Source organism: Eublepharis macularius, chromosome 3 (genome assembly GCF_028583425.1).
Source record: "Eublepharis macularius isolate TG4126 chromosome 3, MPM_Emac_v1.0, whole genome shotgun sequence".
NCBI classification, from domain to species: Eukaryota; Metazoa; Chordata; class Lepidosauria; order Squamata; family Eublepharidae; genus Eublepharis; species Eublepharis macularius.
In genome coordinates, this window is record NC_072792.1 from 159,950,897 (window position 1) to 159,963,005 (window position 12,109).

At 42.3% G+C, this 12,109-nt stretch overlaps 1 protein-coding gene across 1 annotated transcript in view; it reads right to left on the reverse strand.

Moving 5' to 3' along the window:
* Window positions 1–12,109, reverse strand: part of DDX10 (DEAD-box helicase 10) — a 242,076-nt gene that overhangs the window by 174,069 nt on the left and 55,898 nt on the right. The window contains exon 13 of the mRNA XM_054974856.1: window positions 804–1,212. Coding sequence (XP_054830831.1) covers window positions 804–1,212 — 409 coding nt within the window. The remainder of the gene's footprint in view (window positions 1–803; window positions 1,213–12,109) is intronic.

The window sequence follows — 12,109 nt, forward strand, 5'->3', positions numbered from 1 at the left end:
ACAGAATCAAGCTAGCAGGGAAAGAAGATGACCCAAAAGTCATCTACCTTGACTCAACACAAAGACCACCAAGAGCAAGCCTACGTATCATAAACAGGGCCAGCTAAGGATACTTTGTCATCCCAGGCAAGGTACACTCATTGTGCCTTCCCACACTGCCACGAGTCATGCCCAAGAAGTAATGCCGTTTTCTCCCATGATACTAATGGCACAGTGCAAGAAAATACCCTGCAGTGTGCTCATGCCCTCCCCATTATGTAACCCCAAGCAACTGCTTGGGTGCACAACCAGTTCTATTCTGCAACACCTGAGAAACTCTGTGGCTTCAGTTAAGAACTGCCTGCCTGTGATGTTTGGCCTGTTCTGCATAGAAGTTGCAGAAACCATCAGAAATAACTTACCTCTTATTTCTGAGAAATTATACGATAAAATCTATCAAATAGAACACTTCCCGCAAACTACGAATTTGATTGAGAAATGGTTCCCATTCTTTGATCACATAGAAAATAATAATTCCTTACGTGGTCTAAAAGTCTTTAATACGTATATAAATGTATACGCTATCTTTCATATTATCACTGGAAATTTAGGTATTGAATCATCGAATTAGATATATTCACACCTTTTCGGAAATGGTATATAGAGAACATGACTTCTTGTACTTTAGAAAGTTACATACTGTGTTATTGTTATATCTTGTTACATATTGTTATATGTTGTTATCGTGCTGTAATTTTATGTGTTATAGTTACATGTTAAACAGTTTTAATAAAATTTTGAGGGGGGGGGAAGAAATAACTTACCAAGGTTACACTGCCCCTGGGTTTCAAGCCAAAGACATTCCGTCGTTTTACAGTCAGCACATCGAGCTCCTTTGCATCATCATCGCCATCATCATCTTCAAAGAACTGCACAGATTCAGCTTTCAAGCCCTTGCAAGTTAGTGGCTCCTCTTCTGACTCGGACTGTCCCTGGAATGCGTCATCCTCCATTTCACTATCTCCGCCAGAGAGCTCTTTGGTTTCCTCACCTGCTAATGTTACTGTTTCACTGAAGAGTGCTCTGCATTTCTCTACCTCTTCACTGCTTAAAGAAGGCGCTTCTTTGGAGTGACCTGTCCCCTCTAACAGGCCTTCTTTCTCACTTTCAAGCTTTTTCTTCTGAGCTTTCTGAAGAAACCTCACACGAGGGGCCACCGCAAGTCCGAGGGAGCTGCAAAACAGGTGAGTATACTGTAAGAATAAACTCTCTGTATTGTATTAAAAAGAACCCAAGTGATCACCAAACATTTCTAATTTTTCAGTAGGAACCAGTTCAGATATTATATGTAACAGTGGAGCAGAAGAATGGGTGATTTTGAACATATGTACATCGACAGTCAGTCCTTGAGCATTTAGAAAAGATGGCTATGATTCCTAAGAGCCAGCAGGGGTTTCTCAAGAACAAGTCATGTAAGACTAACCTCATCTCCTTTTTTGAGAAAGTTACTCTTTGCTGGATCAGGGGAATGATGTAGACATAGCTTATCTCAATTTCAGTAAAGCTTTTGATAAGGTTCCACATAACATCCTTGTTGACAAGTTGGTAAGGTGTGGTTTGGATCCTATTACTGTGGGTCTGTAATTAGTTGACAGATTGCACCCAAAGAGTGACAAGTGGAGTGCCTCAGGGATCAGTCCTGGGACCTGTTCTGTTCAACATTTTTATAAATGACTAGGATGGAGGAACAGAGGTAATACTTATTAAATTTGCAGATGATACTAAATTGGGAGGGGCAGCAAATACACTAGAAGACAGAGTCAGGATACAGGATGCTCTTGACAGGCTGGAAAACTGGGCTAAAACAAATAAAATGAATTTCAACAGAGATAAATGCAAAGTTCTGCATTTAGGTAAGAAAAATCAAAGGCATAATTATAGGATAGGGGAGACCTGTCTTGGCAGTAGTATGTGCGAAAAGGATCTAGGGGTCTTAGTAAACCATACACTGAACATCAGTCAGCAGTGTGATGTGGTAGCTAAAAAGGCAAATGCGATTTTGGGCTGCATCAACAGAAGCATAGTGTCCAGATCACGGGAAGTGATAGTATCACTCTACTCTGCTCTGGTTAGATCTCACCTAGAGTATTGTGTTCAGTTTGGGGAACCACAGTTTAAGAAGGATATAGACAAGCCAGAATGTGTCCAGGAGGGCAACAAAGATGGTGAGAGATCTGGAGACCAAGTCCTATGAGGAAAGGTTGAAGGAGCTCAGTATGTTTAGCCTGGAGAGGAGACAACTGAGAAGTGATCTTCAAGTACTTGAAGGGCTGTCATATACAGGATGGCACAGAGTTGTTTTCCACTGCCCCCAAAAGTCAGACCAGAACTAGCAGGTTTCGGCTGAACATTAAGAAGAACTTCCTGACAGTAAGAGCAGTCCCTTAGTGGAACAGACTTCTTCAGGAACTGGTGGGCTCTCCTTCTTTGGAGGTTTTTAAGCAAAGGCTAGATGACCATCTGACTGCAATGCTGATTCCGTGAACGTAAACAGATCATGAGAAGGAGGGCAGGAAGGGTTACATCAGTGCTTAGTTCTTGTGGCCCCTTCTTACATGTGCAGGGTAAGGCCGATCACCACCTTGGGGTCAGGTAGCAATTTTCCCCAGGACATTTTGGATAGGGACCCTAATAGTGTTTTGCCATCTTCTGGGCATGAAGCAAGGGTCACACTAGGAGTGTGGAGAGGGGAGGTAGTTGTGAATTTCCTGTGTTGTGCAGGGGGTTGGACTAGATGACCCCAGAGGTACTTTCCAACTCTATGATTCTATGATTCTACATCTGAAGCTGTCTTATACTGAATCAGACCATTGGTCCATCAAGATTAGTATTATCTATTAGACTGGCGATGGATCTCCAGGGTCTCAGGCAAAGGTCTTTCACATCACCTATTACTTGATCTTTTTAACTGGAGATGCTGAGGATTGAACGTGGGATCTTCTACATTTTTACACTCACATGGAAAGTGCAATTTGCAGACACCACCACCAGCAAAACCCCACTAAGACTGAGAAGGTCATCTGGAGGTTGCAGCTCTTACCACAGAAAGAGCCCATTAATCCATCTCACAGGAGAAGTCTGACGAAGTCACTCAGCAGCAATAACTTTTACCTCCCTCATTTTTCCCCCTGAACTAACCCATTAGCACGAATATAGAAAGTGATGGGGAACTGTTTCTACAATATACAAGGGATATCTTCTATGCCTTCTTAATAAAAAATGGGGGAGCTGCTATAATTTGTGAGAAAGCAGCAATCCAACATCTTATATCATCACAACACAACTAGCAATTAAGAGAAGACCCAAAAACCATGTCAATGTTAAGAGGTGGTCTTCATTGGGTCCAAGTCATCTAGGTGTAACAAACCTAGAGAGTACTGAACGCAGGATTTATTTACTTATTTAGAGATTTACATGGCTTTTTTTCTGGGTAAAGAGGTGGTAGAACTCGGTGGGTTGCCCTCGGAGAAAATAGTCACCATGGCTGGTGGCCCTGCCCCCTGATCTCCAGATGATCAGGGGGCGGGGCAACCAGCCATGTGACCATTTTCAAGAGGTACTGGAACTCCATTCCACTACGTTCCAACTGAAAAAAAGCCCTGGATATTTATACTCAACTTTTTCCCAATAGAGACCCAAAGTGGCTGCCAACACTGCTGTTCTTTCCCCCTCTATTTTATCATCACAACAACCCTATGAGGCAAGTTAGTCTGAGACAGACTGACTAACCCAGTGAGCTTCCATGGCCCAGATCCTAGTTCAACAATCTAACTTCTATTAAGAAACCACCAAGATGAACAGCCCTTCAGCTTTTGTTTTTGCTCCTTGCACAGAAGCAAAAACAAAAGCTGAAAAAACTGTCCCTGCGAGGGACGGTCTGTTAAGAACAAGGTCAGCTACACTACATATCAATGTCCACATTTGGCCTGTAGGATCAACAAGAGGTAATCCAGAAATGATGCAAGCTTTTGTGGTATACCAGGGTGTTGCAAACTGTTCCCAAAGTCATGCATGCAGTAATATCACAAGCACACATCTGTTTGCCTATATCCACTCAATTACAAGCTAGCCTGGAAGAAGCCGGAGAGGCAAGGTCCAAGAATCCAAGTCAGATTCCAAGCTCCCTTAGTTTCCTGAGAATTCTAGGCTTTACATATCCCTGTTGCTATCAGGCTATTGGATTGTCAAGGTTCCACGTTGCTTTCAAATCAGACCTGTTTAATAGGAGGAGATACAATTCATGTTACCGTATCCTTCTCTCCTCAAAAAGGAAGGAAGATCATGCAAAATAGCCCTTGGTTTGAAATGTCCCTCCACATCTCAGGATGCTGATGAGACAGTAAGATTTAGTGGTCTGAGTGCCTGACTAGGATATGGGAAACCCAGGTTTGAATCCCCACTCCGCCATGGAAGCTTGCTGAGTGACCTTCAGCCAGCCACACACTCTCAATGTAACCTACCTCATAGGGTTGCTGTGAGGATAAAAGAGAACAATGTAAGTCACTTTGGGTCCTCTCTGGGAAGCAAGGCAGGGTATAAAGGAAGTAAATAAAAAATCCCACAAGGCTCCTAACTTGTTTTTGTGCAACACGCACAACCTTGTGCAACAGGCTAGCATGACTTTTTCTCTTGAATCTTTCCCCTCACCTGTTACCTGAGGTGCACAACAGAGGGGAAGATTATTCCACGATGCAAAGATTATCCATAGGCAGGTGCGTGTCTCAGATTATTTTCTGCAATACAGAAACTACAGAAGCTCTACCCTACAAACTAGGGGGGGGGAAGGGGATTTACTGTGGGACGATGGCTTAATTGCTACAGCACCTGCTTTGCATGCAGTAGGTCGCAGGTTCAATCCCTGGAGTTTCCAGTTAAAAGAATCAACTAGTTGGTGATGTGGAAAATGCCTGGAAGCCTGGAGAGACAATGCCAGCCACAGCAGACAACAGTGACCGTGTCAGACTGACTTCAGTATAAGGCACCTTCATAAGTGTGCACAGATACCACCAGGCTCACAAATGCGAAAGGTGGGAAGACTGAGAAGGCTCAAGATAGATCTCCTAAACCGTAGTTGAGCAATGCAAAAAAGAATTTGTAATGCATCCGTTTCTCATTTCAAACCTTCACCCCTTCCTTTAAATTAAAAAAAAAGATAATTTCCAGCCAAATTGCATACTGAGCTTTCTAACCAGAACATCATTTAATTAAATAGTTATGGACTGTAGCTTCCCATTCCCCTCTAGTGGCAGAGTCTTGTCAATAGTCATGAATACTACTGGCTGGCCCCATACACATTTTTTTGTCTGCCAAGTGCTACTAAATGAAACTAAGTGTTTCATTTTGTAAGATGAAATGGAAAATAGCAAGAAGCTTTTGTGTTAAAAGGGAACCAGTTTCAAACTTGGTTTCCAGGAAGAGAATGCTGAAATGTTTTGCCCTGATGCTTCCCTGCTAGAGAACTGTTGTACTGGGCTAAATTCTCTGCGTGCAATCTTGGTACAATTTGAGGCAATGTTGCCTGAAAACGACCTATACACATAATAGAAGCCTTTCTTTCTTTTAAAAAAAGGTAAATTGAGTCAAGTCAATGAATGTAGGCTAAATTTTATTATCAGAAGCTGAGCTACTTCTATCCTTTGAATTAGAACATTTGTTAAAACAAGGAATGGAGCAACACAGAAATGTTAAAGCTGGCAAATTTCAGTGCAGAAAACGCACAAGCAAAAATACATTTATTTTCAGCAAGATTATCAAGCCTAATAATTTTTGCAACAAGAGATGCAGGGAGAAATGGATGGTATTTTCCTTTGAAGTACACACTGTATCTTCTTGTGGGATGTATTTTGCACTCTCAAATCACAAACAGCAAGGGACATGCGCACACAGCCTCCTAAAGGGCCGAAGGGCGCCTGAAGCATGGCATGGACTTCCAGGGAGGGGGAGGATCCTGCAGCAGGAGAAAACTTCCTCTTCCAAGGAAGAAATGATGCTGTGAAGATATTCCCTTGTGCTTTAATTTAGGACATGTCCTTTTTATCGCTTATTGTTTGTCAGATCTTGTTTTAACTATGACACATCAAGAGTCACATGAACTTTAACAACAACAACAACAACAAAAACAAATGCACATATATACCACTCTTCTATTGGTCCATCAAGGTCAGTATTATCTACTCAAGCTGGCAGCAGCTCTCCAGGATCTCAAGCAGAAGCCTTCCACATCACCTTCCATCTGTTCCTTTTAGCTTGAGACTGCGGCGACCTTCTGCGTGCCAAGGAGATGTGCTGCCACTGACCCACAGCCCCTCCCCAAAGTCAGTTTTGATTGAGACTGCAACCTATAAACTTCTGACAACCGGCAAGATGTAGAGCTTAGAGTGTTGGGCTACAATCTAGGAGTGGTAGTGGTGGAGAGTGCCCTCAAGTCATAGCTGACTTATGGCTACCCCCAGCAGAGTTTTCATGGTAAGAGACTAACAGAGATGGTTTGCCATTGCCTGCCTGTGCTACTCTGGTCTTCCTTGGAGGTCTCCCATTCAATTACTAATCAAGGCCAGCCCCAGCTTAGCTTATGAGATCTGACAAGATCAGGCACACCTGAGCTATCCAGGCCAGGACTACGATCTAGGAGGCCAACATTCAAATTCCCACTCTATTATGGAAACCAATTGGATGACCTTTGGTCAGTAACTCACTCTCAGCCTAACTTTCCTCACAAGATTATTGTAAAGATAAAAACAGATATTGGGACAGCAATATTGTAAGCCACTTTGTATCCCCACTGGGGGAAAGTGTGTTATAAGCATCTAAATGGAAGAGAGGGAAGTGAGACTGACAAACATTGTTTGGTCAGTAACTTTCTTGACTTTTTTTCTGTAGCTATTTGGGATGGCCATAATCTGTAGACCAAGTCTTTTATTAATACCCATAGATCAACAGGTCATAAGCATACAGGAAAGATTATATTAATATGTAAACATTGTGAAAAGCATAATTATACAATATGGGAAACATAAATATGCAATCTTAAGTATACAATTTTAGATTAGAGAGTCATGCCATTTGATGCCATAAATTTTACTATTGCCAGAGTCACATTTGGATCTGTATCTGATAATAACTTAGCTACAACATCTTGTTTTGTAGCAAAGCTCCATTTTTGGATATAGATTTTGATCCATTTGTCACAAGCAAAGTTGTACTTGGTTGTTGTGGATTTTCCGGGCTGTATAGCCATGGTCTTGGCATTGTAGTTCCTGATGTAGTAGTTCCAATGCCAAGACCACGGCTATACAGCCCGGAAAATCCACAACAACCATCATTCTCCAGCCATGAAAGCCTTCGACAAAATTGTACTTATTACAATCTATTAAAAAATGCCAAACAGTGTCTAAGTCACCGGATTTACAGTCACATAGCTGCTCAGAAAGGAATTCCTAGGAATCTGCCTGCTAGTTCACCTAACCGCAAGACATTTAGTCTAGCTTTGGAGAAAATATTCTATATTTAGGAACCGTTAAAAACTTACAATAAGCAGGCAGAGCCTTTGGGATTGAAAGACCTAAGTACTGTAAGGAACATAGTCGTTGAGCTCTGCAGCCAGTGCTCCATTTGTTAAAGTGTAAGACTATTAGATTTAATCAATTTCTATGCAGAGGGGTAATCCATTTGGTTAAAGAGCTCAAGGGGCAAGCCAATTCTCTGCAACTTGTCATCAACTAATTTTAGCCATGAACTTCGGAAGCCATCTTTAGCTAGATGATATAGATAGCTTTTCTTCGAAGACTAAAAAATTTTCAATGTAAAGAGGAAAAGTTGCTATCCATGCTTTAACTACAAAGGATGGTTCAGCAAATTCTAACCGGATAGACAGACCAGAGACACACCTAGGGAGATCTGACAGTGAACAGAGGAAGGCAATTAAGCAGGAATCATACTTGTCATTGACCTTAGCTATGGCCAGTGGCACACCATATGGTACTACCTTCACCTGAAAGGCTCAAATGGCTGCAGATATATAATTACCTCCTATGGTCCGAAACAGTTCAATGCCGAGTTGAACACACCAATGTTGAATTAAGGTTGGTCTTAGTCAGACCTGCTCAGAGTAACAAGGGATCCTTGGATAGGTAGCTATGAAACTGCATCAGTAGGAAACAGCTATGACTAGAAGGGCATATGGGTAGCAAATCATAGTTTAACATTTAGATTAGCTAATATGCATTAGCTTGCTCTCATGTTTGCAACCTTTTGTTTCAAGGGTATGTACAGTTCGTAGTGGTTTATGGTTCATCTCTCTGTTACTTAGCATGTCCTCTTCCAGGGACTAGTTTAGAATAGTTCTATACACTCATATTTTATTTGCTCAAGCTCATGCCTATTTACCTTTTTATATATCCCATATTTTTCGTAGCCGTATGCCTCTTTCTGATGGTTTTGTATCCGTGCATTTTCATATATATCTGATTCATACATCTGATTCAGTTTGCTTTTGTAGTACATTATTATACAGTAATGCCTTCCAATAAACCACTTAATTCATGTCAGTAACACTTTGGAACCTGTTGTCTTCCTATTGTCAGTCACATACCTACTGGGTGATAGAACCCATAGGAACAGAAGTCTCCGGCTTAAAGGAGTAAACATATGGGAGACCTGGGTTCAAATCCCCACCCCACCACAGAAGTTTTCTGGGTGACCTTTGCCAGATCAGTCTCTCACAGACTCACCTACCTCACAGGGTTGCTGTGATGAGAAAATGGGGAAGGAAGAACCATGTACAACACTCTGGGTGGAGGGTGGGAATAGAAGTGCACTGGATACATGCTGTTCTTCTGCCAGTACTCAAGTTGCACTTTGTGCACACACAGAGAAATGCTATTGAAAATCCCTGCACATTCACCAGGAAGACCAATGGGTAAAACTGAGTTTGACGAAGAATAAATACTACACTGTGTAAGATACCTAGAATGCATCCCTCTCCCGAGGCCCTGATCCAGCCCTCCACTCAGAAAAAACCTACACTTCTGGCCCTCTTCCATAAGCACGTATTGCTGCAAAGAAGGGGATAAGTTGGACCGTGTGCAAAACGGTGGTGGTATTTTGTTTTTTTTAAAGCGTAATAGATCATAAAACTATAACGCAATAAATGCATCTGTCCCTCAAGCAGTTACATTCTCAAAGTGAGAAGAGCCAAGCTGTTGGAAATAAGCCTCTATTAAATATCTTTATCTGGTGTGTCAGAGTCGGGGAAACCGATAACTTCCTTTTGAAGGGCAAAATTTTAATCCGGTTCCTACAGAGAAAATAGTTTCTCAGCTATTGTGTCTGCAAAACGCCGACTGACGCTGTCATAATGTTTCCATCCTGGTGGTGAACAGATGTAGTCTCCCCTCGACCTCTTCACCTCAGAATAACTCAACAATGTCCTTTGAAGAAAAGCAGTTATCAAAATAAAGTTCAGCCCCCTGAAATTTTTGTTCACCACTAGCAGGTTTGTAGGCTTAACAGTGGCAGTACCACAAAGAATCTCATCAGTATGCTGAAATGAAACTCCAGTGCTTAAAGATGGATGCAGCATTAGCTTTAATACCTCTCCTTGCCAAAAAATCCAATGAGTAAGCAGTTTCAATAGTCTTGCAGAGAGACAACATAACTTTTTTTCAAACCAGATTTCTGAGCAAACTGAGCAATTTGGATTTGGTCTGTTATGAAAACTGTAGGCTATACGCAGTTAAATATTTTTTTTGCTTTGCTTAAAAGCAGCATTTCCCAACCACGGGCAGGCTGTTGCAGTTTTAATGAATTGTGCGTACTCCTTTTTTTTAAGTAGGTCACTATACCAAGTAAGTTTGGACTCTTGGGCCACCATACCAAAAAAAGGTTGGGAACTATTAGCTTACAGTACGTTTTAAATCTTGTTCAGGCAGGCAGGCTTTATTGATTAATATCCTTCCTGTAGAATCAGAAGACAGAGGTCTGGAAGGGAGGGGGTCTAAGGCACGCCGTGATGCTTTAGCTCTAGTCTGAAACAGGAAATACCCTAGGATCTCTAGAAGCATTTTTTTTTTAAAAAAAGGATATAATGCAGCATCACTATAGTCAATAAACCTGTACCCTTTGCCCATTTTGTAACAATATACCCAACAACAGAACTACTTTCACCCTAGCCACTGACTGATCTCAGTGCAGAACTACTCACATTTTCAGGACCATTGAATGGCAACTTACCCTTCCTAGCAACTACTGCAGCAGAGAGCAAAAAGCTGAAAGCAGTAGTGATTAAATGTCATCAAGATCTGGGGCAGCAGAGAGAACATGAGCTGGGACACAAGCGTCCACATCAGCTTTCTGCTCACTAGAGTTGCTGATCAACGTGGACTTGTGGGGGGGGGGGGAGGACAAAATTCTGGAAGTCTATTTGACCCCAAGTCTCACCAAAAGGGGTAAATTATTTAATATGCTTTTACTGTTTGGGTGCCCCTTCACTCCATTTCAGACTTCTGATTTTACAGGGAAGGGATTTCTCAATAAGGCCCTCATCTGCTTGAACAGGATAGAAGACGTGTCTTAGGCTAAGCAAAGAACTGGAACTGCATATAGCCCAGTTTTCATGATAGCTGTGAGGGGAGCCAAAAAGAAGCACAATCCGGAGGCATACGGCAGTCATGCTCCTCATCCACAAATACAAAACAAAACTCTGTGCTCTCAGAGATCAGGACATCTGCAACAGAGGGATAATACGATAAACCTAACTTCTGCACTAGTTTTTACCTTTAAGACCCTGAACAGCTTGGGGACTGGATAAAGGAGGACCACCTCCTCTTGTACTGCCCACGCCCCAATCTCTACACCTCTTCCCAAGCCCTGATCTCTGTACCTTTGCCTGCAGAGATAGATGACTGCCAATCAGGGACGAGAATTTTTCAGTAGTGGCACTTCACCTGTGGAAGGCTTGCCCTTTGAAGCTCATCACTGTGGTCTCCAAAATGAAGCTTTTCATGGAGATATGGCAGAAAGTTGACAAGCAAAAGAACACTGATTGCTTATATAAAAAGCATGCAGGGAATCCATTAGAGTTTCTGCAGGAACCCAGGAAAGAAATCTGAAGAGGCGGAGAGGGACGCCAGGGTTTTTCTTTCCAGTTCAATCCAGGATTATTAAGTCCCTGGGCCACTTTACACCTCCTCTGTCTTGATGCGCGCAATCAAAAATAATTTTTCTAATACTTCCCATATATGATATTTGCAAGAGTGTCCATTATCTGCTGCAAAACTGTAAGATTGACAAATTAAATTGCATCACCATTCACACCCCTGTGGCAGTCAAAGGAACTGCTAACACATTCACATCAGCAAAGTCCATTAACACTACGCAGTGACTTTTCATCACAGGAATAATCTCCGCACCAGAAAAAAAGCACAAGCCTTGAAACAGTTGTGCTAGTGCTTGCGTTTTCAACTCAGGTACATCTTGCTGAAGACATTTCAGTCCAGAAGCAGAAAATCCACACTGTGCTACCCCAAAGGATGGGCCACAGCTCAGAGGTAGAGCATATGCTCTGTATGCACACAATCACATGAAGCTGCTTTGTATTGGGTCAGACGATTGGTCTATAAAGGTCAGTACTGGGCATTCTGATTCGCAGTGGCTCCCCAGGTTCTCAGGCATAAGTTTTTTGCATCACCTACTACTTGATGTTTTAAAGTGGAAGTGCCAGAGATTGAACCTGGGACCTTCTGCATGCAAAGAAGCTGTTCTACCGCTGAGCCAAAGCATCTCCAAGATTCAATCTTTGGCTACTCTAAAGGGAAAGTCTGTTTTCTGCTTCATATTCCTGGAGAACGGCTGCCAGTGAGGTACACAACGGTAGCAGCTGTAGCACAGTGGTTAAGTGGTTGGGTTACAAATCAGCACTCTGCGAGTTCAAATCCCACTACAGCCATAAGCTCAGTAAGTGGCTTTGGGTAAGCCATTCCTTTCAGCCCCAGCTGCCCAGTTGTATTGTGGGGTAAGAATAACACTGACATTGTTCACCACTCTGAGTGGGGCACTATATCTAGAAGAGTGG